The 22927-nt window shown below is 41.5% G+C and overlaps 1 protein-coding gene across 1 annotated transcript; it reads left to right on the forward strand.

Moving 5' to 3' along the window:
- Positions 1-1420: 1420 nt before the first annotated feature.
- Positions 1421-22060, forward strand: PM20D2 (peptidase M20 domain containing 2). The gene is made up of 7 exons (XM_083608405.1): positions 1421-2504; positions 3062-3210; positions 9076-9218; positions 13472-13626; positions 14968-15100; positions 16751-16858; positions 19407-22060. Exons 1-7 carry the CDS (start codon positions 1986-1988, stop codon positions 19610-19612), a joined length of 1413 nt encoding a protein of 470 aa, XP_083464531.1. The 5' UTR covers positions 1421-1985; the 3' UTR covers positions 19613-22060.
- Positions 22061-22927: the final 867 nt, after the last annotated feature.

Here is a 22927-nt window from a genome sequence, read left to right on the forward strand (position 1 = left end):
TATATTTCTTAAAGTGAGTCAATCAGCCCATTAAAATTCACTGTCATAAACACATGCTGCAATAAACTGAGCAATAAAGAAGTATCCTGCTAGAATGGGGATTTAGAAAGGATTGATTTCATTTGTTTGAATGATGAATGGCAATATATATTAAGCCTGTACGAACTTGACTGATTCCAGGTGGAAACAGTTTAGACTTAGTAGGTGATTTACTACCAGAAGAGCTCTGCTAAATAAGATGTTTATAAATATGATACAACATTAGTAGTTAAAAAATATTTGTTGCCATGTCAAAACATCCTACACTCTGCTCCCGCTGCCCCAGCGATACTTCCTCGGCCATTGTCCCCTTTTATTGCTTGCCCTATCTCTTTTTATATTGAAGGTATATCTGTTCTGATGTCCAAGTAGGTCTGTGCTGGCAGAGGACTGATGTCCCCTCTGGCTGCCACTGCCTTTCTAACATTGCAGAAGCTCTGGAGGATCATTTTAGGCCTTAAAAACCTGAATTCTGCAACCCATCAACACCCTTCTGGAAATTCAACTTCTGCATGAATGTGTCAGTATGTTAATAGTCTTTCAAATTAGATGCAAAACATGCTGGGGGGAAAAAGATAGATGACACTTCTGGGATAACAGTGGTTTGGTCTGAGATAGCTTCTGTAGTTGGCTATTAACCAAACTTCTCTGATGATAGGGAATGTTCATAAACTGTCAAAACTTGTGAGGTTAAGTAGGCAGGAAGTTCTGGGAACTGAGAAACTAGGGGACCACAGCTCATACGGACTGTAAAGACAATAGGATGAATAGGGTGGTGGTCTCAACAAGGGAACATGTGACAAAAGTAGGCTAGGAAGAACTGGGAGGTGAGGGGGATATGAATATTAATTTGACACAATCAGTCAAATTCTTGGTATAAAACTCTTGCAGGTATTTACATGCGATCTAAACTGCTACTGGTTGGTTTCAATCAGCAATCAATTGTATTTCAGCCACTCTTCATTTGACTTCAGCAGGCTCAAGACATCCTTGGGGACAGAAGCAGGCACTTCTATTTTAAACAGACACACACCAAAAGCTTTTTGCTATGAACAGATTAAGCCATGCACAGCTAAATACTTAATGAGACTTGTGAGGGCTGCATTAAACTTGATCTCCCGGCCCTTATGACCCTAACAGATGGTGGTTCTGGTAGACCAATGGAAAGTTGCAGAACTTCATACACCCACCAGCATAAACATACAGATGTTTATTTGATGCAGTACTCTTGATAAAAATACACTTGACTCCTGGAAGACAAACCTGATCAGACCTAAGTATACACTTGCCAGCGTTTCTTCAAAGTCCTGAAACAATACAGATTCTCACATCTTTCAACGTTGATTCTTTTCTGTGTTTGTGTTATGTTTAATGTTGTGGTACCTGAATACGAGAGATGTGAAAATTGCGTATAAACACAGCTATACATAAATTTTCACAAACCACTCTATCTGTCTCTTATCTATCTTCATTCGGGTACCACAACAGTAAACATAATATTGACCCGATAGCCTAGTCCAGAAATAACCTTTTTTTAACCTCTGTCCCTGGTGGTTGAACAATGCCCTGTATCGAGTTACTTCTAGGAAAAGAGGTAGGATTAGGTTTCGGTGTTGATCCTCGGCTCAGGTTAAACCCTATATATACACCTGAGCAACAACACTTTGGTAGCTTAAGCAGCACGCAGCGGCGGGAGCTGTTTTCCCTTTTAGATCTATTCGCGGAGTGTTAAAGAAAAGCGACTACTTTTCCCAGCAAGCTCTGCGGAAGAAAGTCTCGGCCAGGGCTGCTAACCGAGGCTATATAAGCCCTTCGGGCGGCGCGGGTTTCAGACATTTGCCGGTGGCTGTCGTGCTTACGAAGCCGGTGGCGGCACTTTTCCTTCTGACGCTGCAGCGCGCCGTTGTTGTTCCCGTTTATTCTCCCTTAGAACGAGCTCCTTTCCGATGAGGCCGAACGAGGCGTCCGCTTTGGCGGCGCGCCTGGAGGAGCTGAAGCGCCAGGCGGCCGAGTGCATCGAGGCGTCGTCGGAGCGGCTGGCCGAGCTGAGCCGCGAGATCTGGAGCCGGCCGGAGCTGGCTTACGAGGAGCGCCAGGCGCACGATGCCCTCGCCCGCTTCTTCGCCGGCCTGGCCCCGGGGTCCTCGCCGGCCGGCGCTTGGCTGGTGCAGCGCAGCTACAAGCTGGAGACGGCCTTGCGGGCGGACTGGCAGTGGGGCAGCGAGGGAGACGCCGCGGGGGCTGCTCCTACCGCCGCCGCCGCCGCCGAGGACGGGCAGAAGGCGCCCCTCCGGCTGGGCTTCTTGTGCGAGTATGACGCCCTGCCGGGCATCGGCCACGCCTGCGGCCACAACCTCATCGCCGAAGTGGGTGCCGCCGCCGCGCTGGGCCTGAAGGGCGCCCTGGAGAGCCTCCGCCCGAGCGGAGCCGCCGACGGACTGTCCCGCCACGTCCCCGCCGTCAAGGTGCAGGGTGGGTGGGAGAGGGGGAGAAGCTGCGCCCCGCATCTTTTGCCTTCAACCCACAACCTTTCCGAGCCCCCTCTTTTTCTTTCCTTTTTTTTTGGGGGGGGGGTGGGCTCGCTGGGACGCTGCTGCAGTTCTCACCATGCCCATTCTTTGCGTCTTGTTTTCGCAAAGTGCCCTGGGAAGATCTCTGGAGGTGTACAGTGGTACCTCAGGTTACATACGCTTCAGGTTACATACTCCGCTAACCCAGAAATAGTGCTTCAGGTTAAAAACTTTGCTTCAGGTTGAGAACAGAAATCGTGCCCCAGTGGCACGGCAGTAGCAGGAGGCCCCATTAGCTAAAGTGGTGCTTCAGGTTAAGAACAGTTTCAGGTTAAGTACGGACCTCCGGAACGAATTAAGTACTTAACCCGAGGTACCACTGCATATGCAACTTTTAAACCTATGGGTAAATAAAGAAAGACCCTCCCGTAAAGAGAGTGCCACGTCCCGCACCCCGGGATGCTTTAGTATTTTGCTGCTCTTCCTGACCCACATGTCACCTTTGCTTTCAGATCACTGTGTTGGGCACCCCTGCCGAAGAAGACGGAGGAGGCAAAATCGACTTGATCAAAGCCGGGGCTTTCGATGGTCTGGACGTTGTTTTCATGGCCCATCCATCCCAAGAAGATGCAGCATATTTGCCTGACGTAGCAGAACATGAGTGAGTAAACCGGAATGGGAGGCATTGTTTACTTGGCCATTGTAACAAGCCTTTCACTTTTGATCCACTTTTGAGTTACTCATTTGGCTTTCCAAAGGGCACTTGGAACAATTTATGTAACGTTCTGCTGCTGTTTCTAATAAACCGCTAATGAGCACGTGGTGCTTGTGTGGAGCTGTCAAGCGAAACAAGTTTCTACTTCAATTAACTTGTATTACGTGAGGTTTGAGTTTTTATACCATAACCGTTAATTCATTATCCTAAAGGGCCCCAGTAAGAAAGGAAGGCTGGGTGGCATTACGAAACAGCTGCCAAGGCCTCTTGTGCCAAAGGTCCTGTTCTTTCTCACTTTGCTGTCCAGAAGAAGCTCACCCACAATTCTCCTACGTACTTTTCCTCTTAGCTGTGCACTGGGGAAAGTTGGGGTGATGTGTGAGGAAGATATGAGGACCTCCAAAGCCAACCTGCTCCCAGTAACCAGTCCTTCAGTATGGGTGATGGAGTCCATGCACAGAGCACAGGTCCATTGGTCTATCTAGCTCGCCTTGCACTACCTGGAGATGCAGGGGATTGAACCTGCAATTTCCTGAATGCAAAGCAGATGCTGTGCCACTGAGTTACTTCCCATCCTCCTTAAGCTATATCCTACCCAGTGATCTGCCAGCAAGTTTTAGTTCCAGAACTGCTACTCTCTACATGTTTTTTACTCCCCTGGTTGTTGGGAGGAGGGGGCAGATAGAGCCTCCATCTAGAGTTGGTCCTAAGATCTTCAGTTATTGACCTTATTCTATATATTTACAATTATATGCACATTCTGAGTAAAGTATTGCATGCAAAATTATGTCACTTATGTCACTTTGTAGTGAATTACAGCAGGGCTTCATTTTCAGGGACTTTTACGTATTTGAAACATAACTTTATTCAACATCATCTTATTCAAGTTGCCTAATGAGCTTCTGTTTTGTTTTGTTTTTAAATCAGTTGGACCAGTAGCTAGGTAACCTTAACAATGATTTTTTAATTTAGCTCAAGGTATACATTTCATTTCCTGATGTGTGATAGCGTTCATGAAACTGCCAACTTTATTGGAATAGGAGATGCTGCAGTTTAACAAACACCCTTCCACCCACAATTTGTTTTACTCTTTATACACATTTGTTAATATATTTGAACAGAACCATTATTGGGACTAGAGTTGGTGCTGGGTGTTTTTGAAGTCATTGTGTTTAGTTGGAAGCAATTCTGGTTATACAATATTTCTTCATGTGATTATTAAAGGAGTTTGTTTCAGCTGATCTCATTACCGAACATCTCCAGAAATTAGATCTGGTGTTTGCCTGCAATGTAGACCTAAATGTCTTGTGACTCAAAGCTGTACAGTGGAGTGTTAAAGACTTTTATATTTCCTTTCACATTTCTGCAAAGATGACCACACATAGGCATATTAAGAACAAGTAGAACTGATATTCGGCTGTATACAATTAAGATTGTATATAGAATTGAATACAGTGGTACCTCTGCTTATGAACTTAATTCTTTCTGAAGGTCCGCTCTCAACTCGAAACCGTTCTTAACCTGAGGCGCGCTTTCACTAATGGGGCCTCCTGTGCGCCTCTGGAGCGCAATTTCTGCTCACATCCCGGGGCAAAGTTTGCAACCAGGAGACCTACTTCCAGGATAGCAGAGCTTGTAACCCGAAGTGTTCGCAAGGAGGACGGTTCGTAACCAGAGGTGTTACTGTGCATTGTGCTTTTCTTAAAAGTTTCTGGCAGTTAACACACCAACCCAGAAATGCAGAGTGCCCCATTCCTCTTGGTATTCTGTTTTTTGACTGCCTTTCTGCCATAGTGAAGTTCACACCCAGGGTATGATGGCTATGTTGACATCTCAGTAGCCTTCCGTATCAGGAAAGCAGTGGTGTGTTGCAGATATTGCAATGACAAACAAGGTATATTTGTAAAAAAAAAAAAATTCCTTTGCAAAAGTCGTGATTTTCACCCCAATTTGTTTTTTTTTTTGTTTTTTTAAATAGAAAGGCTCATCTTAAGCCACTCAGGGCACCTTTTGTGACTGAAGAGCAGGATAAAAATGCTTTAAATAAATAAAAGGTGTGGCTTCATTTCATCACCTAGCTCTCATGGGATCACTAGTAAATATTACAAGCTTCAAGTGCCTTTCCTCATCATTGTTAGAGATGGCTTTCCATTTTTGAAGTGAGCTGACCAGCACAGATGATTTCTTGTGACTAGAGGTGGAAGAACACTTCCTCACTTCTTTTGAAAACCACACAATATCTTTATAGAGACTAAGATGAGATTCCTTCCCCCCTCGACCCCCAATATGTGTGGTAGGGATGTTACCCCTTCATAGAAATTTAGTACAGTTTTTTCAGTTTTGTCTTGACTTAATCTTCCTTTGTTCTTCATATTGAACAGAATGGGCACAAAATCTAATGCCAGAAGCTATGAGCTTTATAATTAATTGTGGTCTCATGTAACAGATTACTTTAGATCAGTACTAATTCTAATGTTTTCACGTCTTCTTCTGCAGGTGATTCATCAAGTAAAAACACAGCCCTTTGAATTGTCTCCATTTGCAGAACATAATCTTTTTTCCCCTCCCTGGATGCAGTACACCTGGTGCTTGATCCTCTACTGCTGCACAGTAATAGCAGGATTAGCGGGAAGGGAGGTGGTGGACATCAGTATATGAAGACCAACTGGAAACAGAGCTCTGTTGAAAGTGTTTACTTTCAGATGCTTTTTGTATTCTTAGCTTCCATATCCCTGCACATACCAAAACAACTAGTAGGAAAGTTCTACGCATTTACTTCTCAAAATTGCCATTGTAGTAATAGGGATATGTTATTTTTGATACATGGGGCAGTATTGAACTTACAGTACAGTACTGAATTCTTGCTTAGAAGTTCAGAGCTCGTTTGAGATTTTCAAGAGAGAACTGTACAAAGCAAGTTTTTGAATGCTACTCATTTTAGGAATTTATACCCCACCTTTCGCATCCATCTCAAAGTGGCTAACACAATTTTTAAAACGTAGCAGCAAATAAAATTGAGTCAGAAAATAACACTTAAAGCAGTGATCCAATTAAAAGGGTGGTGTGTATCCTAACAGGCCACCAAATGCTTTTAGCATTCCAAGCAGACAGAACAGATTTGCCTAAATTGTAATGATGAACATATCTTAGAGGAGAGTTCCAGCACTGAAAAGGCACTTCTCCCACTAGCCACCCACCTACCATCAGGACGCACAGAGGCCTTTGACAAATAATTGATGGATTCTATCCTAGTTCTTGAGCCAGGCCACCTTAAGTATTTTTACCCAGTTTTCTGTTGAAAAGGCTTCCAGAGCAGATGACATAAGATCAGTAGCAAGATGACCTGCTCACAGGCATGCAGTCTGAAAGACAATGATATTCAGTCAAAGTCATAATATGCTGTAGACCCACTGACAGCAATGGATTTTAGCCTGTTTTAATGGGTCTGGTCTAAGTATGGCTTAGTTGGATATCACTCACAGCACAGTAGGGAAAAGAGGAGGCATAGGGAGGGAGGAGGAAAACAAGCAAACTCTGCTACCAATTTTTGCCAATACATCATACCTCAGTGAGAGGAGCTGTAGGATTTCATGATTCACATTTCTATGTTCAACAGCAGTGTTGAATCAACATTTCTAGCTGCTCTCAGTAGACTGATAGTGTAGACCTTTTAACTATATATGCATAAGGGTGGAAGAGCACTGGCATTCTGAGCTTAACAACAGTATTCCCTATGATTCAGTTGGGACAGAAGTATGATTCTCTTGTTTCTCTTATCTATAGCATTTATGCTGCTTCTCTATCCTACTTTATATAACTTATGCTACTGAACTCCATAGCCTGGCATGACCCTGAAAGGCTGGGCTGTCTTCGGATATAGCTTTATATGTTGCACCTAGCATGTATTGCTGGGGTTATGTTTGGGTCATGTTGGAAGTGGATAGTGCTGATACACAGCATATCCACATTTATTTATAACACTTGATTCTAGGAAAACCTCAGCAACAAATATTCTGCACTCTGGAAAACTGTTTGCTGAATTCTTCATAGTTTTTGGTTGGGAAATGTGTCAAGTTTGTCTTCACACAGGACACTGCAAACTGCTGTCTTTACCTTTGGCTTTTGTGTTTGTCCTAACCTTTTCGTTATAATTTCTGTCAAGTTTTATTAAACACATATCAGTGTATTTTTGAACAAAGTCTGCACAGCCTCCAAACTTGGCTGCAGCCAAAGAAGAATAGGTTTGCAACAGAATAACTCACACACCCTAGATGATAAATCACGCTTTGAAAATGAAGCCATGTAAGCAAAAGCCTATGCAAGGGTCCCGTGTAATGCGGGACGTTTGGGATTGTTTGCTCGCAGTTCATAGTGTGCTTAATGCCTGTTTCTAATTAATGATTTTTATTACTAAGCCTCAGGTAGTCATCTTACCTAAGTGTAACTCAAGTTTCCCAAGGTCAGAATAAAGTCATCAGATGTACATATTTAGACTCTTGAGTAGTTGCAATTTGTTGCAGCTGGTTTCATATCTTTATAGATCTCTTAAGATCTTAGGAAGAATATGATATATGCCAGAATATGATAGATAACCAGTGTGGTATTGTGGTTAGAGTGCCAAATCTTCACTTGGCTGTGAAGCTCACCAACTCAGCATAACCGATCACTTGGGGTTGTTGTGAGGGTCATCTGGAGAGAGAGAAGCACCTACATCCCTACATAAATAAATACAAGAGGACATTTACTAATCTTTTGATCCCAGCAGGTTTTATAGGCCAACGTTATAACGGTGCTAGTTCCTTGAACTCTAAATTTTTCATGCTAATTTTTTAACATTGCTTTTCAAAATTCAGGTCTTAGTTGTGATTAAATTTTAATTTAGGATTATGTTGGTTTGAACACGGTTCTTTTTCATGAAAATAAACAAGGCAAGGCTTTTAAATTTGTCAGGGATACTGCAATCTGTATAATTCAATTCAGTGGCAGAGCTGGCCATCATCTGATCTTTTTAAATTTCGAAAATGCAGTGGTTTTTTTGGTTTTTTTTAAAAAAAGGTAGAAAACACTGCAGCAGTTATTCAATATTATTGCTAATAGTAAAGCATCTGTTGTGTTCTGTAAATTCTATCATCCTGACAAACCAAATGGTTCTGGCTAAGGCAGCTCAGAATGCATGGAGCTCCTCCATTGAGAATGGTTCCCCCCATTCAGTGGATGAACCATGTATAAATAAACATTTATGTGTACTTCCTTCTCATTAAATGCTTAAATTGTTCTCTATTTGGAAAGGATCTCTGGATGAGGACAATTGTGTTGGGTATTGTAATTGAGGGGAGGTGGTGAACTGAGTTGTCAGGAAATCTCACACCAGTTGATTGTAGTTTGTTATTTGCTTCACGCCTTTTGAAAATATCTGTTTTTTTAGTTGATTTGTTAAGATATTTCTCTACCAGACACAATTTATTTCTGTCTAATATACTAATATTCTTTATTTCCACAGAAGTTAGTTCCTGTCTTGTATGTACCTATTTCAGTACACGTGGTCCATATAAATGTCAGACTTGGTTTTGTGATGACAAAGATCAGCTTTGAGTATCAAAGCTCTGTATTGAATACCTCCTACTCTCAAAACATGTTGGTCTGTTTTTCCAGCAATTATCTTTATAGAGGATTGAGGTTAAAAAAAATCAAACCCCTATATTATAGCATAGACCTTTATCTCATTAGAACTTAAGTTCGTTGAATGAATCCAAAGGGATATTTTTCCTTTCAAAAAGTGTTTAAAAACCAGTGATGGCTTTTATTTCCTAGTGTGACTGTGAAATACTATGGAAAAGCTTCTCATGCTGCTGCTTACCCTTGGGAAGGAGTAAATGCATTAGATGCTGCTGTTCTTGCATACAACAATCTGTCAGTTTTAAGACAGCAAATGAAACCAACATGGAGAGTTCATGGTGAGATGTTCATTAAATCTTATGTCCAGCAAGTAATACTTCAGGCACTGTTTTATAATGTATCTGGCATGTTAACATTAAAATGAAAATGGCTGTTCATGTGTTTAGTTTTCTGATAAATGTTCAATCTGTTGGTAAAGTTGAAAGTTCTTTAAGAGCTATACAACTTTGGTATGGATATGTTCACTTAATAGACTTTGGTCATGTTTTCCCAAAACAATATGTCAGGGTTGTTTGCTTAAGAAACCATATTGTGTGAGCTGCATCCTGGTGTATGCAGCCCATAGGTAATTGAACCCATATAGCAAGATGTCTGAAGTTTGGATTGTGATTTGTTTCACCCTAACAAGCTATGTTTACTTAGTTTGTTGTTGGCAAATTCTTGCTTGTTAGGGAGAACAAACCATGAACCCAAGTTTGGATGTTGTTCTAAGCTGATTTTATCTGCTCATACCAGGGGTGGTGAGAGCAGTCAGGCTCCATGTATGGTTTAATTAGCCAAGGTTAATGAACGTTCATCAGATGGTGATTGGTGTTAAGGTTGGGTATTATGATGGCAGACACCTGCAATAATGTGTATTGTAACAGCGAGTCTTCACACATTTGTTTTCCCCCAAATGTGGGTTATCATACCCTGGCAGTTGGTGCAGCTCTCTATTTCTCCTTCCATCTTTTTTATGCTTTGGGGATGCTTATAGGATCTGCTCCTCACCCTTAGAGGTTAGAAGGCATGCTGTGCTAAGCTTGTGTCATCCAGATGTGTAAAGCATACGAATGTCTGTAACACAAGCTCTGCAGTTCATGCAACTGATACATTTATTAGTGGAGTCCTGGAAGAGGTGATGGTTATATAATTGAATGCTCAAATAGCGTTCCAGTTTAGCTTTTCTATTAAGTGCTAGTTAACTATATATAGGGATTATTGTGATGATGAGGCACAGTTTTGTAAGCTGCAAGGCTGAAGTGCTATGGTCCACACTTGAGTTTTAGCATGTAGTCTACTGTTTGTCTATACCTGACCATAATAATATGGGTATAACTGTAGAAGGATTTCTAGTTTATACAACGTTGTTTAAAAATATGTGGCAACTAATCTAGACCACTAACCAAAGGGATCAAATTAGCCATAAACACTTGCAATTCATTAACTTGACTGAAGTTAGTTAATAGTGAAAAGGTTTGGTTTCCATCTGCATGGTAAAGTAACTATTGTTCTAAAAGCCCAATAGGCCCATCAGGCAGTTTTGACCAATCCACAGCTACCTATCCTACACCTCTGGTCCTACCCATGAGGTCAGGTGTGAGGCAGGTAAAGTTGCACCTGGGCCACAGAGGAGATTGGAGGCACTGCTAATGTGTGTTGGGCTGACACTTTGAAACCCTGACTGTCAGCTGATTATCAGGCCTTGAAAGCATAGCCCCAACAATCAGCTTTGATCAGCTTCTCTCAGGAGTTCCCCATTGGATACCTCTCCACCCTATTGGATAAGCTCTCATCCAGAAGCACCCATATGATTTATGTTGCTGTTTGATTTCCAAAGCAATGGCGTTAATACCTTCCAGATAGAATTATGGGTCACTGTTGTAGTACTTCTGAATACTGCATAAAAAAATATTCTCAGTGGAAGATTCCCCCTCACCCCATATAAACTAAAATGTAAAAGGTTTTGAGCAACTTGCCATCCATAATACTTTCAATTTAAAGTAACATGGTCTTTCTGACTTGTTACTTTTTCTCGTCTTTGTTTCCTCCCATCAAATTTCTGCCCTTGTTAATGTTTATCTGTACTAGAGCTATCAAATAAGAGTAGCAAATTGAAAAGGAGTGAGGCAAAGCTCATCTCTTAGTGATGATAAGAAAGGAATGGTATGTCTTCTTGCATTCCTGATTTGTTTTTGTTTTTGTGTGATGTGCCCTTCATAGCACGTAGTTGCTGGTTAAACTGGTTGGAGTAGCTCTGCTTTTTAACTCCCCCCCCCCAGGCAAGGTTACCTTGCTGATCAGCATTTAGTTTTTTATGTGGTCATGAAAGCTAATAGTAATTAGTTTTCTTTGCACAAAACCATTAAATTATTTAAAGCATTTGTGGCCCAGGCAGCACTGCAAGTGATTTGCTTTTCAAGTAATAATTTTCCATTAAAATACTCTTAGCATGTGCATGGGTTAAATCTTACACATTTTTGTATGATGGGCCTTCTTGCTCTTGTGAGCATTGGTACCTTATTGAGGCCAAATTGGGTTATACAAACCAGTATCAGAAAAACACTGTGTACTGCCCTGTCTACATCTTCCCAGCTAGTTTGTGCAGAAACAAGTGAGAATTGGATTATACCAGCAGTGTACCATTTTGTTTTTTATAGCCTGTTTATCAACCATATATAGAGATAGCATCTCAAAAGTCTTCCTTGTACATATTGAAGCTTAGTCAAAGTGTGCATATTGATGCCACAGCATGGTGCAAGCATGGGCTTGCTCTTTAGAATAATACTTAGAATAATACATTTTGGGATAACCTGTGCTTGTAGGAGCTTTGTTGAATCTTAGCGGAAGCAAAGTCAACAACTAGTTTTGCTACACATAGATGGCATTCTCAGGAACTCTCTTGAGTATTGCCTCTCACCTGTGAGCCAGCCAGTTTTTGCTTAAAGTTAAACCTTTCTATTTCTGTACACTCACTTTGATTTGCTTCATACAACTGTTGCATAATGTAAAAGTGATTCTTGGAGCAGGGAAGCTTGCCAGTTTTATGTACATGGCCTAATAAAATTTAGATGGTTTATAAATATTAGATGCAGCTTTCAGTTTTGCTGCCAATGTTCAGTTACTGTAGTGTAGCAGATGGATTCTAGCAAGTGATTTGAATAGCCCAAGACAACTAAAGAACTATTCAGGTAAGCAACTATTCCAGGTATATTGAAGAAACCTAAAAATAATTTACTGCCTAAAAATTGCCATAGATTGCAAGCGCATTAGGTCTGGGCACCACCGAGTTATAACAATATTGTAGCAATTCAAACTATCTTAAAACAAAGAGCCTGTTCTTGCTGGAGTCATTCAGAACTCAGTCAAACAAGATTCTATTCATGCAAGACTTTTAAGATGGAAATGTATCATACCCCTTTATTCTTGTTTGAAATTCCCAATTGACAGTAGATTCATTTGCCTGGGCAAAATTTCATACATGCATATATAACAGATCAAGAGTTGCTTTATTCAAAGTGGTTTCAACTGGAACTTTACTTGAGCTGTTAAGTGATAATTATCATACTTGGAGTAGAATGATTGAAATCAATGGATTTCAATGGGTCTATTGAGTATGATGAATGTCAGCTATTACCTATTGTGCGTTAGATCTGGGCCAACAGGAAAGCAAACAAACGACACACTTGCTTTTGATACAGAACCTTCTCTGATCTAAAACCTGTTTCTACCATTTGATGACACTGCACCTTGATAGCACTCTAGTCTCTTTGTAACAAAATTTGAAGAAGGAAAGTGCATATATGGGCAGACAAAGGGTGACACTGTTTATATTATCCAGGGTGGAAAAGATGGTGTTCTGGAATTTTGTCCCCCTTACCTATTTCAAATGCTCGCACAAAAAATGCTCCTTAAAATGGATACTGTTTAAGAGTTTGAAATATTTTCATTTCTTATCCCTTTCTCTTGGTCAGCTCATGGGCAGCTGGTGTTGTGTAACCCACTACTTTAGTATTCTTCCACCATGCACTACATGGGGGGGGAGGCAGAAAAAAGATGTTAGGAGGTGTACTGTTCAAAACTGATGCCTAACTTGGTTAAGCAAAGTTGAATTATGCCACAAAAACATGTTAAATTGTTCAGCTTTAATTTACACTTTAGTCTTTTCCCCAGAGGTTAGAATATGAAAGGGATGTTTTTACGCCTTTACTTCTGGTCTAGTAAATATATTCAGCCTCTGTGTTACTGCTCCCTTAATCCCCCTTGTTCCAATGCCATCCAATTTTATTTCATCCTGAAAGACAACAGATGAATAACTGAGAAGAACGTGAATGCAAATCTTTGTGGGTTTTTTATTGAAATCAAATAAAATTTCAAGACACAAGGTTTTTTTTCCCTAAAAGAAAGCAAGAAAATCTGTTTTTGTTCCCACATCTGCTGGAGAGTTGGCTCAGGTGCAGAAATTAGTTTGGCTTTCCTGTTTTAGCCAGAAGCCTCAGAAACATACTATTCAAAGTTCTGATTTCAGTAACACAGTTCTTCCTTCTTTTAGGTATAATAAAGAATGGAGGTGTGAAACCTAATATCATCCCTTCTTATGCTGAACTAGAATTTTACTTGCGTGCTCCTTCATTAAAAGAACTCTCCATCCTGACAGAAAAAGCAGAGAACTGCTTTAAATCTGCAGCCCTGGCCACAGGGTGTGAAGTAAGGTTCATAAAGATTTATTTTGCTTTTAAGTGACAATGTGAGCTGACTAATAATGATAGTATTATTATTTGTTCCCCACCTGTCTGACTGTTGCCCCAGCCACTCTCTGGATGACTTCTTGGCCAAACCACCTAGGACCTATTGAGTGATTTTAGTTGAAAGAAGCATAACATCTACATGTCAGCCTACCCTCTGACAGTTTCCCCCTATAGTTGTGGCTCCAAGCAGGCAAGATTGGGTGATTAGGCCTGTCAAGATGTTTGAAATGGTCCAGTCACCTCTGTCTTTCTCTCATTGCAATGCTTGGAGAAAAAGTTTCAGCTCAGTGTTGTAATGGGAATGAATGTGTTTCCATATGTATGTATGTATGTATGTATGTGTGTGTGTGTGTGTGTAAGTGGCAGTCTGTGTGTGGTGAGAGCAGGGTGTGCTTGGCCATGACCACAACTGGCATGTGGCCCTCAGAGGATTGGCCTCAACCCTCAGGCTGAAAAGGTTTATCCATCTCTGAACTAAAACCCTGATCCCGTTGAACTAACATCTCAGCATAGCTGATATTTTGGACTTAACTGAGGGTATTGCCTCAGCTTTGTCAAGTCTTGGTTCTCAAAAGTGCAAACATACCCGAGTAAGAGCGACCTTTCACATGCTTTTAAATACACAAGGACTCAGCATTGGACTGTTTTTCTTTTCTTTTTCTTTTTTTAAGAAAAGCTTCCTTTCTCACTGAACAGTTTCTAAGTACTTTTCCTTCTTTGGTATTTTCTTTAAATCATAAAAGTAGTGAGGAGCCTAAGGGAATTAACCCTGCTTCTAAAGCTTCTACTTCAAAGTAATTCCCAACCAGAGCTCACTTCCATATTCAGTTGGAACTCTCTTCCAAGAATTTACACAATCTTGGCTGTGTGTTTTTTTCCATTTGGCATCTTTGGAAGCTGACATTCCACATTTCTAATTTATCCTGTTTTGCAAGAAGCTTGCAGTTGTCTAAGGGCAGGAAGCAGAAAATTGCTTGCTTGTTCTAGGAGATAATGCCACATTCATGCTTCGTATAAATAGGATGTGAAATGCCGAAGAAAGCTAATTAGTTCCTAAAAGTGTAATCCTTTGCATGTTTACTTTGAAGTCAGCCACACTGTGAATTGCAGCTTGTTCTCAGGTAAGTATGTTTCAGATTTCAGCCAAACACTAAGTCCTATGCATTTTTGAGAGTAAGCCCCTTTGAGTTCAGTGGGACTGACCTCTGAGTAAGACAAATAGGATTGAGTTGGAGGCCCTTTGGTTTAGACTTCATCTGGTATTTTTGTGTCAAAGCAAATGAATATTTTTCTTCTCTAGATGGAATTAAAAGGTGGTGCAAATGATTACTACAACGTGCTTCCTAACAAGAGCCTGGAAAAAGCTTACATTGAGAATGGGAAGAAACTTGGCATGGAGTTCATCCCAGAAGATAACTTGACTGGGTTGTCAGGTAATAAATAATAAAACATCCAATAAAACATTTATCAGGTTGGCTTTTACTCCTTTTCTATCCATTTCTGGTTTGTTTGTCAGCCTGGAAAATACATTTATACATCTTTTAAGAATTTCCCAACAATTGGGAAGGGTGATCAGTTTTTATATTTTAGAGTATCAGAATGTGTATTGCTAGGTGAATGCAGAAACAAATTTGAAGGGGATTTGAATTTGGTAAGGGAAAATGTAATGGGGCTGTTCTGAAACTTCAATCACATACTTTATCATATACTTATTTTCTTGTAATACTCTTAGCATTTTGTTCAACTTGATCCATGAAGTAAGGACAGGTTGAGTTAAATGGGCAGTAAACAGTGCTGCCGTGGTTTTGCCATTCCATGGTATCTGTTCTTCATCATAAACCAACTTAGGATGTAGAGTTCAAGGGCAGTGGATACCCTACTGTCCATCAACATGCAAGGGATATGAGTGGTAGTCTCTAAGTTAAACTACCGTAGATTCCGGCAGATTAGACAACTGGGCGTATTAGACGACCCCCCCCCCCCACATTGGCAGCTGCAATTTGGGGATTTGTTTTATAAGCCCAGTTGCCTAATACGTTGGGCAGCAACAGGGGGCAGGCTCAGCTCCACGCCGGGAGAAAGCTGCCCGCTGTGGAGCTGAGCCTGCTGCCCGCTGCTGCTGCTTTCAAAGCAGCAGCGGGGGGCGGGCTCCGCGCCAGACAGATTTCTCCCAGCGCAGAGCTGAGCCCGCCGCCCGCTGCAGGTGTTTCGGAGCCACCGCAGCGGGGTGCGGGCTCTGATCTGCGCCACCCATACCTGGCGTATAAGGCGATCCCCGACTTTGGAGAAGATTTTCCAGGGTTCAAAAGTCGCCTTATACGTCGGAATCTACGGTATTATTTCAGGACTGCTTGATCTTGATACTGCAGAAAGGAAAAACCCAGTTTATGTGCATGTTACTTATGTATATCACTTTTTCTCCAGAACTGTCTTTTCCCCCCCCTTTAAGAGTGATGCCTTTTTCCATTTATGTGAGGAATTGTTGAACTGTTATTTAAGAAAACTAAATTCTCTCAACCGAAACCTCCATTCTGCTGTTGGAATCATTTCTGCATTCTGTTTATTTCAACTTGGCAAAGTGAAACATTTATGTTTGGGAGATACCTAATGTACTTGAAAAATTGTGAAATTGGGCTGATTCTGCATCTTATCATTTATCAACTTTCATTGCTAATCCCAAAATATTTATTTTACACCTAAAAAACCCCCACAAACTGTTGCCTTTGTCTGTGTTATGTGCTCTTTTCTCTGTCATACTTTCTCATGCCGTGGGACAGGAGCTGCACAGATTTTTTTCATTTCACTTCGTTTCCAGTGCCTTTGATTACCTCCATATCACTGTCTTTGTCCAATTCTACAGTTTTGCAGTCAATAAATAAATAACTTTGTGATCCTGACATTTGGAACAGTATAATAATGCAAGATGAACAAATGTGCCTAGTTGCACTGTTCCAATTGTAAGCTGCTTTCTTAGTTTGAGATCTGAATTATTATATTGCTGCAGAGCATGCATAGCTGAGCAGTACTTACATATATTCCTTTTGGTAGCCTGATCTGATACATTTAAAACTACCTTTTCCTAGGTTCTACTGATTTTGGGAATGTTACCTTTGTGGTTCCTGGGATTCATCCTTATTTTTATATTGGGTCTGATGCACTAAACCATACTGAGCAATACACAACAGCTGCAGGTTAGTGAGTTTTGTGTGTGTGTGTGTGTGTGTGTGTGTGTGTGTGTGTACATGTATTCCTCCCGGGCCCCCCACCAAAAAATATACAAGAACACTAAGATGGAAATTACATTGAGTTAAAGGTTTTCCCCAGCTGGCCTATGCTTAGTGCAGCTGAATGGAACATTAAATTGTTCTGGACTGGAATTAATGTGTCTTACCTATGTTTCTGTGATTATTCTTACTAGGTCTTGGACATTTGTGTACTGTGTTCCTAGGAATAGTCAGTAATAAATATTTATTTGTTTATTTGCAAAAATTCTAAGTTGTCCTTTACCATATGGTCCCTGAGTGGGTTATAATATAATATACTGTACAATAATAAGATGATGATAATAATAATAATAATAATAATAATAATAATAATAATAATAATAATTTATTATTTATACCCCGCCCATCTGGCTGGGCCTCCCCAGCCACTCTGGGCGGCTTCCATAAAAACCAAAAATACAGTAAAATATCACACGTTAAAAACTTCCCTGAACAGGGCTGCCTTAAGATGTCTTCTGAATGTCAGGTAGTTGTTTATCGCTTTGACATCTGCTGGAAGGGCATTCCACAGGGCGGGCGCCACTACCGAGAAGGCCCTCTGCCTGGTTCCCTGTAGCTTTGCTTCTCGCAATGAGGGAACCGCCAGAAGGCCCTCGGCGCTGGACCTCAGCGTCCGGGCAGAATGATGGGGGTGGAGACGCTCCTTCAGGTATACTGGACCGAGGCCGTTTAGGGCTTTAAAGGTCAGCACCAACACTTTGAATTGTGCTCGGAAACGTACTGGGAGCCAATGTAGGTCTTTCAAGACCGGTGTTATATGGTCTCGGCGGCCGCTCCCAGTCACCAGTCTAGCTGCCGTATTCTGGATTAGTTGTAGTTTCCGAGTCACCTTCAAAGGTAGCCCCACGTAGAGTGCATTGCAGTAGTCCAAGCGGGAGATAACCAGAGCATGCACCGCTCTGGCGAGACAGTCCGCAGGCAGATAGGGTCTCAGCCTGCGTACCAGATGGAGCTGGTAAACAGCTGCCCTGGACACAGATTTGACCTGTGCCTCCATGGACAGCTGTGAGTCCAAAATGACTCCCAGGCTGCGCACCTGGTCCTTCAGGGGCACAGTTACCCCATTCAGGACCAGGGAATCCTCCACACCTGCCCGCCTCCTGTCCCCCAAAAACAGTACTTCTGTCTTGTCAGGATTCAACCTCAATCTGTTAGCCGCCATCCATCCTCCAACCGCTTCCAGACACTCACACAGGACCTTCACTGCCCTCACTGGTTCTGATTTAAAAGAGAGGTAGAGCTGGGTATCATCCGCATACTGATGAACACCCAGCCCAAACCTCCTGATGATCTCTCCCAGCGGCTGCATGTAAATGTTGAAAAGCATGGGGGAGAGGACAGAACCCTGAGGCACCCCACAAGTGAGAGCCCAGGGGTCTGAACACTCATCCCCCACCACCACTTTCTGAACACGGCCCAGGAGGAAGGAGCGGAACCACTGTATGACAGTGCCTCCAGCTCCCAGCCCCTGAAGACGGTCCAGAAGGATGTTATGGTCGATGGTATCAAACGCCGCTGAGAGATCCAGCAGAACTAGGAAACAGCTCTCACCTTTAAAATTGCAATGACAAATAAAACTGTTCTAGCCAGCACTTCAGTGGTTAAAATTTTCAGAGGGTGTTTGCTCACACTTCTCTTGAAGTCTGTGCTACACTATTCCAAAAGTCTTGGCTTTTTTTATTGCAGCTGAAGCAACTGGAAATCTTAATGCCTTGCTAGCTGACTAACACTAGCAAGAGCAAGCACAGGTCTCTCAATGTGCTGCTGACTTAAATCAGTCTTTATAGGGTTTTTTGTTTTTTTAATAAGCTAACCTAACCTCCTGGTGGTCAGGTGTGGATAACTTGTTGAAATCTCTTATGCAGATGTGCATCTTAAGATCCAGTGATACTCCTACTATGAGAAGTATGTTTGTGGCAGAAATTATGAGAGGGTAGTGAAGAAACTAGAAATGTCCACATTTGGGCATATTCACAAGAAGCAATAACTTCAGGCTTACAATGAGCCTGAATTTCTTGTATGAAACACATATTTATGCTAGATGCACTGAAATTGAAAGGTGTGCATTTTAATACAGGAAAAGAAAACATAAAGCTACTTAGGAGAAGACAATATCTTTTTATTCCCAGGGTAATTCAAATTGAATTGTTTTGGGAGGGGAAATGGCCTTTACAAATCCCTTCAGTTATGGTATAGCTATACAGTAAATCCCTTCAGTCTTGAATGTGCTGCCTAGCTCTTGGTAAGACCTGCTCCTATGGCCATTTCTGAAGGCAGCAGACCAGCTTAAATTAACTTAAAAAATGGTGGGTTGTTTCTCTTTGATCCAGCAGGCGCTTCTGTTCAGAATGAGGAGGGAATTGGTTTTGCCAGTCCCTCCCTCCCAATGCAGCCCCCTACCACCACCTCTTTATTGATCCCTTCTGTTCTCATTTGTGGATTTAATTCTTCCTAGGGTCAGAAGAAGCTCAGTTCTATGCCTTGCGAACAGCGAAAGCTTTGGCAATGACTGCTTTGGATGTTGTTTTCAAGCCAGATCTGCTGGAAAAAGTCAGAGAAGACTTCAGACTGGTGAAACTCAAAGAGGAAGGTTACTTGAATATCCCTGAAAATGGAAAGGTGTCTGGTCTTGGTATCGGAGCAGCATGTGCATCACGTTGAAATAGTACAGCATATTACAAATCTAAACACGAAAGAACGTCAAATTTTTTTCCTTGGAATTCTAGGAAATGTTTAATAGCTGGAAAGATGCTTGATATTTTAAGTGGTGCAACTAAGCAACCTCAGAGTACTTTTAAAATATTGCTATTGTCTGATATCATGTAGTGGTCTTAATTTGGCAGACAAAATGAGTGATTTCTCTGCAGTGATTGAAAATGTGCTGAATATTGCAGCTTTGCATACTTTTGGAAAAACTTTTTAAATGCTATTTACTCTGGTTGGAAAGGAATGTTGGGTTGTCTTCATAGCAGCTGTTCTCTTGCCAAGGAATAGTGAGAAGCGTTGCATGTTTAGCTTATTGTATGCAGAACCAAATGCAATCCACCTGGACAGGCTTAATATGCTTCATAAATCTATATGTATTTGAACTGAAGATACCAAAGGTTAGGTGATGGTTGTTCAAGATGTGCCTAGACTTTCACATTAGAATGGTTTTTCACTCAGTATCTCACGGTCTTTGGTAGCTCAACACTTGAACATACCACACTTTCCTCTTTTGGCCATCTAAATTTTTCTAGAAGGACTATCCTTGTAATCACTTGATGTTTATAGGTGGGCTCCTGACCTCTTGTTCTGCACAATTTCCAAACGCTGTGTATCCTTTAGTAGTTTTGTGCATAGTATAGAATTATACAGCATACAGATACACCAGAAGAAAATAACTTTATAAATGAGTGTCCAGGAATAGCTTTTAAAATGAAACCCAAAACTGAGTTTCTTGTGAAAATTCTTCCTATTTGACACAAATTAAGCAATCACATTGAAGGAGAAGTTAAAGCAGTAGGTAGGGGGTTTATTTGTTTTTAAGGGTACTGTACAGAATCAAAGAAATACTTGTGCAAACCTGGTACATGAACCCTGCTTTACTGTCTTATTTATGCATAGCTGCATTTTGAAAATGAATGGCTCCAGTCCATTAATGTAGCTGCTGTACAAAGTAGATTGGTAGAACTTATGTTTCAAATTCATTTTCCTTTCTGAAATAGAATTGTCTATAATTTTGTCAGTTTTGCCACCAGTTAATCCCCAGGACTCAAGATGTGTACATTGATGACAGAGATGAGTTGAGGAAAGGGGTGATGAATCCTATGGATGTTCTAGTTGATACCCAAGTATTTTGGGTGAGCCTCAAATGCATTTGTAAAGGCTAAATGTTGCCATTGTGAGTTGGGTCAGCAGTAGTGGACTGTTTAGGGGCTCGTATATTGTCTTTCGAGGCAGAGAAAATAGATGTGCTTTTTTCTTCTGCGGAACAAGCAAAAGATGGTGAGTGTGAATTCTTGGGGCCTTTGGCAGGTAAAAGGTACTTCTCCTGTAGGGGAGGAATGTGATCCTGTATGGGTTGTCTCTGCCCCTCTCTCCACTGGTAGGAAGGAAAACTATTTAGAGAATATACCTGGGGCAGGGACAATCTCCTATCTCCATTTCCTGCCAACTCCACTGCAGATCATCAGTCAGCTGCCCAAGGTATAGCAAAAGAGAAGTGGCAGGAACTCTTGGAAGGGATTTTCCTTTGTTCTTTGTTCTATTCCTACTGGAGTAGCTGGACCTGACATTCGGAGGCATTTTAGACAACTCACAAGTACTAACTTGTGTGGTGTAGTGGTTAAGAGCGGTATACTCGTAATCTGGTGAACCAGGTTTGCTTCCCCGCTCCTCCACATGCAGCTGCTGGGTGACCTTGGGCTAGTCACACTTCTTTGAAGTGTCTCAGCCTCACTCACCTCACAGAGTGTTTGTTGTGGGGGAGGAAGGGAAAGGAGAATGTTAGCCGCTTTGAGACTCCTTCGGGTAGTGATAAAGCGGGATATCAAATCCAAACTCCTCCTCCTCTTCAAACTAGGCTCTAGATTATTCTTTGCCTATGATAAGATCAGCTGTCTTCTAATCAAGCTGGTCTTTGTATTTGGCATATATTAATCTACACACCAAAATTGACTTGAAGTACAATCCTTTGCATGTCTATGCAGAAGTGACTCCCATTCAGTTCAATGGGGTTTACTCCCAGGAAAATGCTACAGGATTGTAGCCATAATTATGTGACACACCACTGCCTAAGCTGCATTAGTGGTATCATAACGCACCACTGCCTGTTACTTAAACTAATAGTAGATAAACATATCTTATGCTGAAAGAAAACACTAATTTCCTGTCCTCTTAAGCATAATGTGAAATTTCCTTTGTAAGTGTTGTAGGGAGCAAACTCTGCACAGAATTTTGTATTCTAGAACAATATAAATGCTGTCTTTATGCCCGCTTGTTTGCCTAAACAATATTCTCTTTGAGGGTCAAATACTTCCATTATTATGTTATTATTTATTTTTTTGTCTTGCCTTTCTTCTCAATTTTTACCTGTAAGTTGGTCCAGTAAAAAAGGCTATTCACATTTTGCTGAGTCGGTTACAAAAGCTCTACTGGTTTAAATGAATATATTACATTATTTTTATTCATAAACAGAAAGAATTGTAGCAAGTTTAGCAGAACTTAAGGTATATGCATTTCTGACTGAAGCGCACACATGCTCAAATGCACAAATCTATCTAGGGAGAAACAGAGAATCATAGAATCATAGAATCATAGAGTTGGAAGAGACCACAAGGGCCATCGAGTCCAACCCCCTGCCAAGCAGGAAACACCATCAGAGCACTCCTGACATATGGTTGTCAAGCCTCTGCTTAAAGACCTCCAAAGAAGGAGACTCCACCACACTCCTTGGCAGCAAATTCCACTGTCGAACAGCTCTTACTGTCAGGAAGTTCTTCCTAATGTTTAGGTGGAATCTTCTTTCTTGTAGTTTGGATCCATTGCTCCGTGTCCGCTTCTCTGGAGCAGCAGAAAACAACCTTTCTCCCTCCTCTATGTGACATCCTTTTATATATTTGAACATGGCTATCATATCACCCCTTAACCTCCTCTTCTCCAGGCTAAACATGCCCAGCTCCCTTAGCCGTTCCTCATAAGGCATCGTTTCCAGGCCTTTGACCATTTTGGTTGCCCTCCTCTGGACACGTTCCAGTTTGTCAATGTCCTTCTTGAACTGTGGTGCCCAGAACTGGACACAGTACTCCAGGTGAGGTCTGACCAGAGCAGAATACAGTGGCACTATTACTTCCCTTGATCTAGATGCTATACTCCTATTGATGCAGCCCAGAATTGCATTGGCTTTTTTAGCTGCCGCGTCACACTGTTGGCTCATGTCAAGTTTGTGGTCAACCAAGACTCCTAGATCCTTTTCACATGTAGTGCTCTCAAGCC

This window comes from Podarcis filfolensis (assembly GCF_964270895.1).
Source record: "Podarcis filfolensis genome assembly, chromosome: 3".
NCBI lineage: Eukaryota > Metazoa > Chordata > Lepidosauria > Squamata > Lacertidae > Podarcis > Podarcis filfolensis.

Excerpts from the sequence above, each read along its gene's own strand:
- PM20D2 (XM_083608405.1), top strand. The coding sequence starts at position 1,986 with ATGAGGCCGAACGAGGCGTCCGCTTTGGCGGCGCGCCTGGAGGAGCTG. Across the intron at positions 3,211-9,075 it reads CCTGACGTAGCAGAACATGA|TGTGACTGTGAAATACTATG; the intron begins GTGAGTAAACCG and ends TTTATTTCCTAG. Across the intron at positions 16,859-19,406 it reads GCAATACACAACAGCTGCAG|GGTCAGAAGAAGCTCAGTTC; the intron begins GTTAGTGAGTTT and ends AATTCTTCCTAG.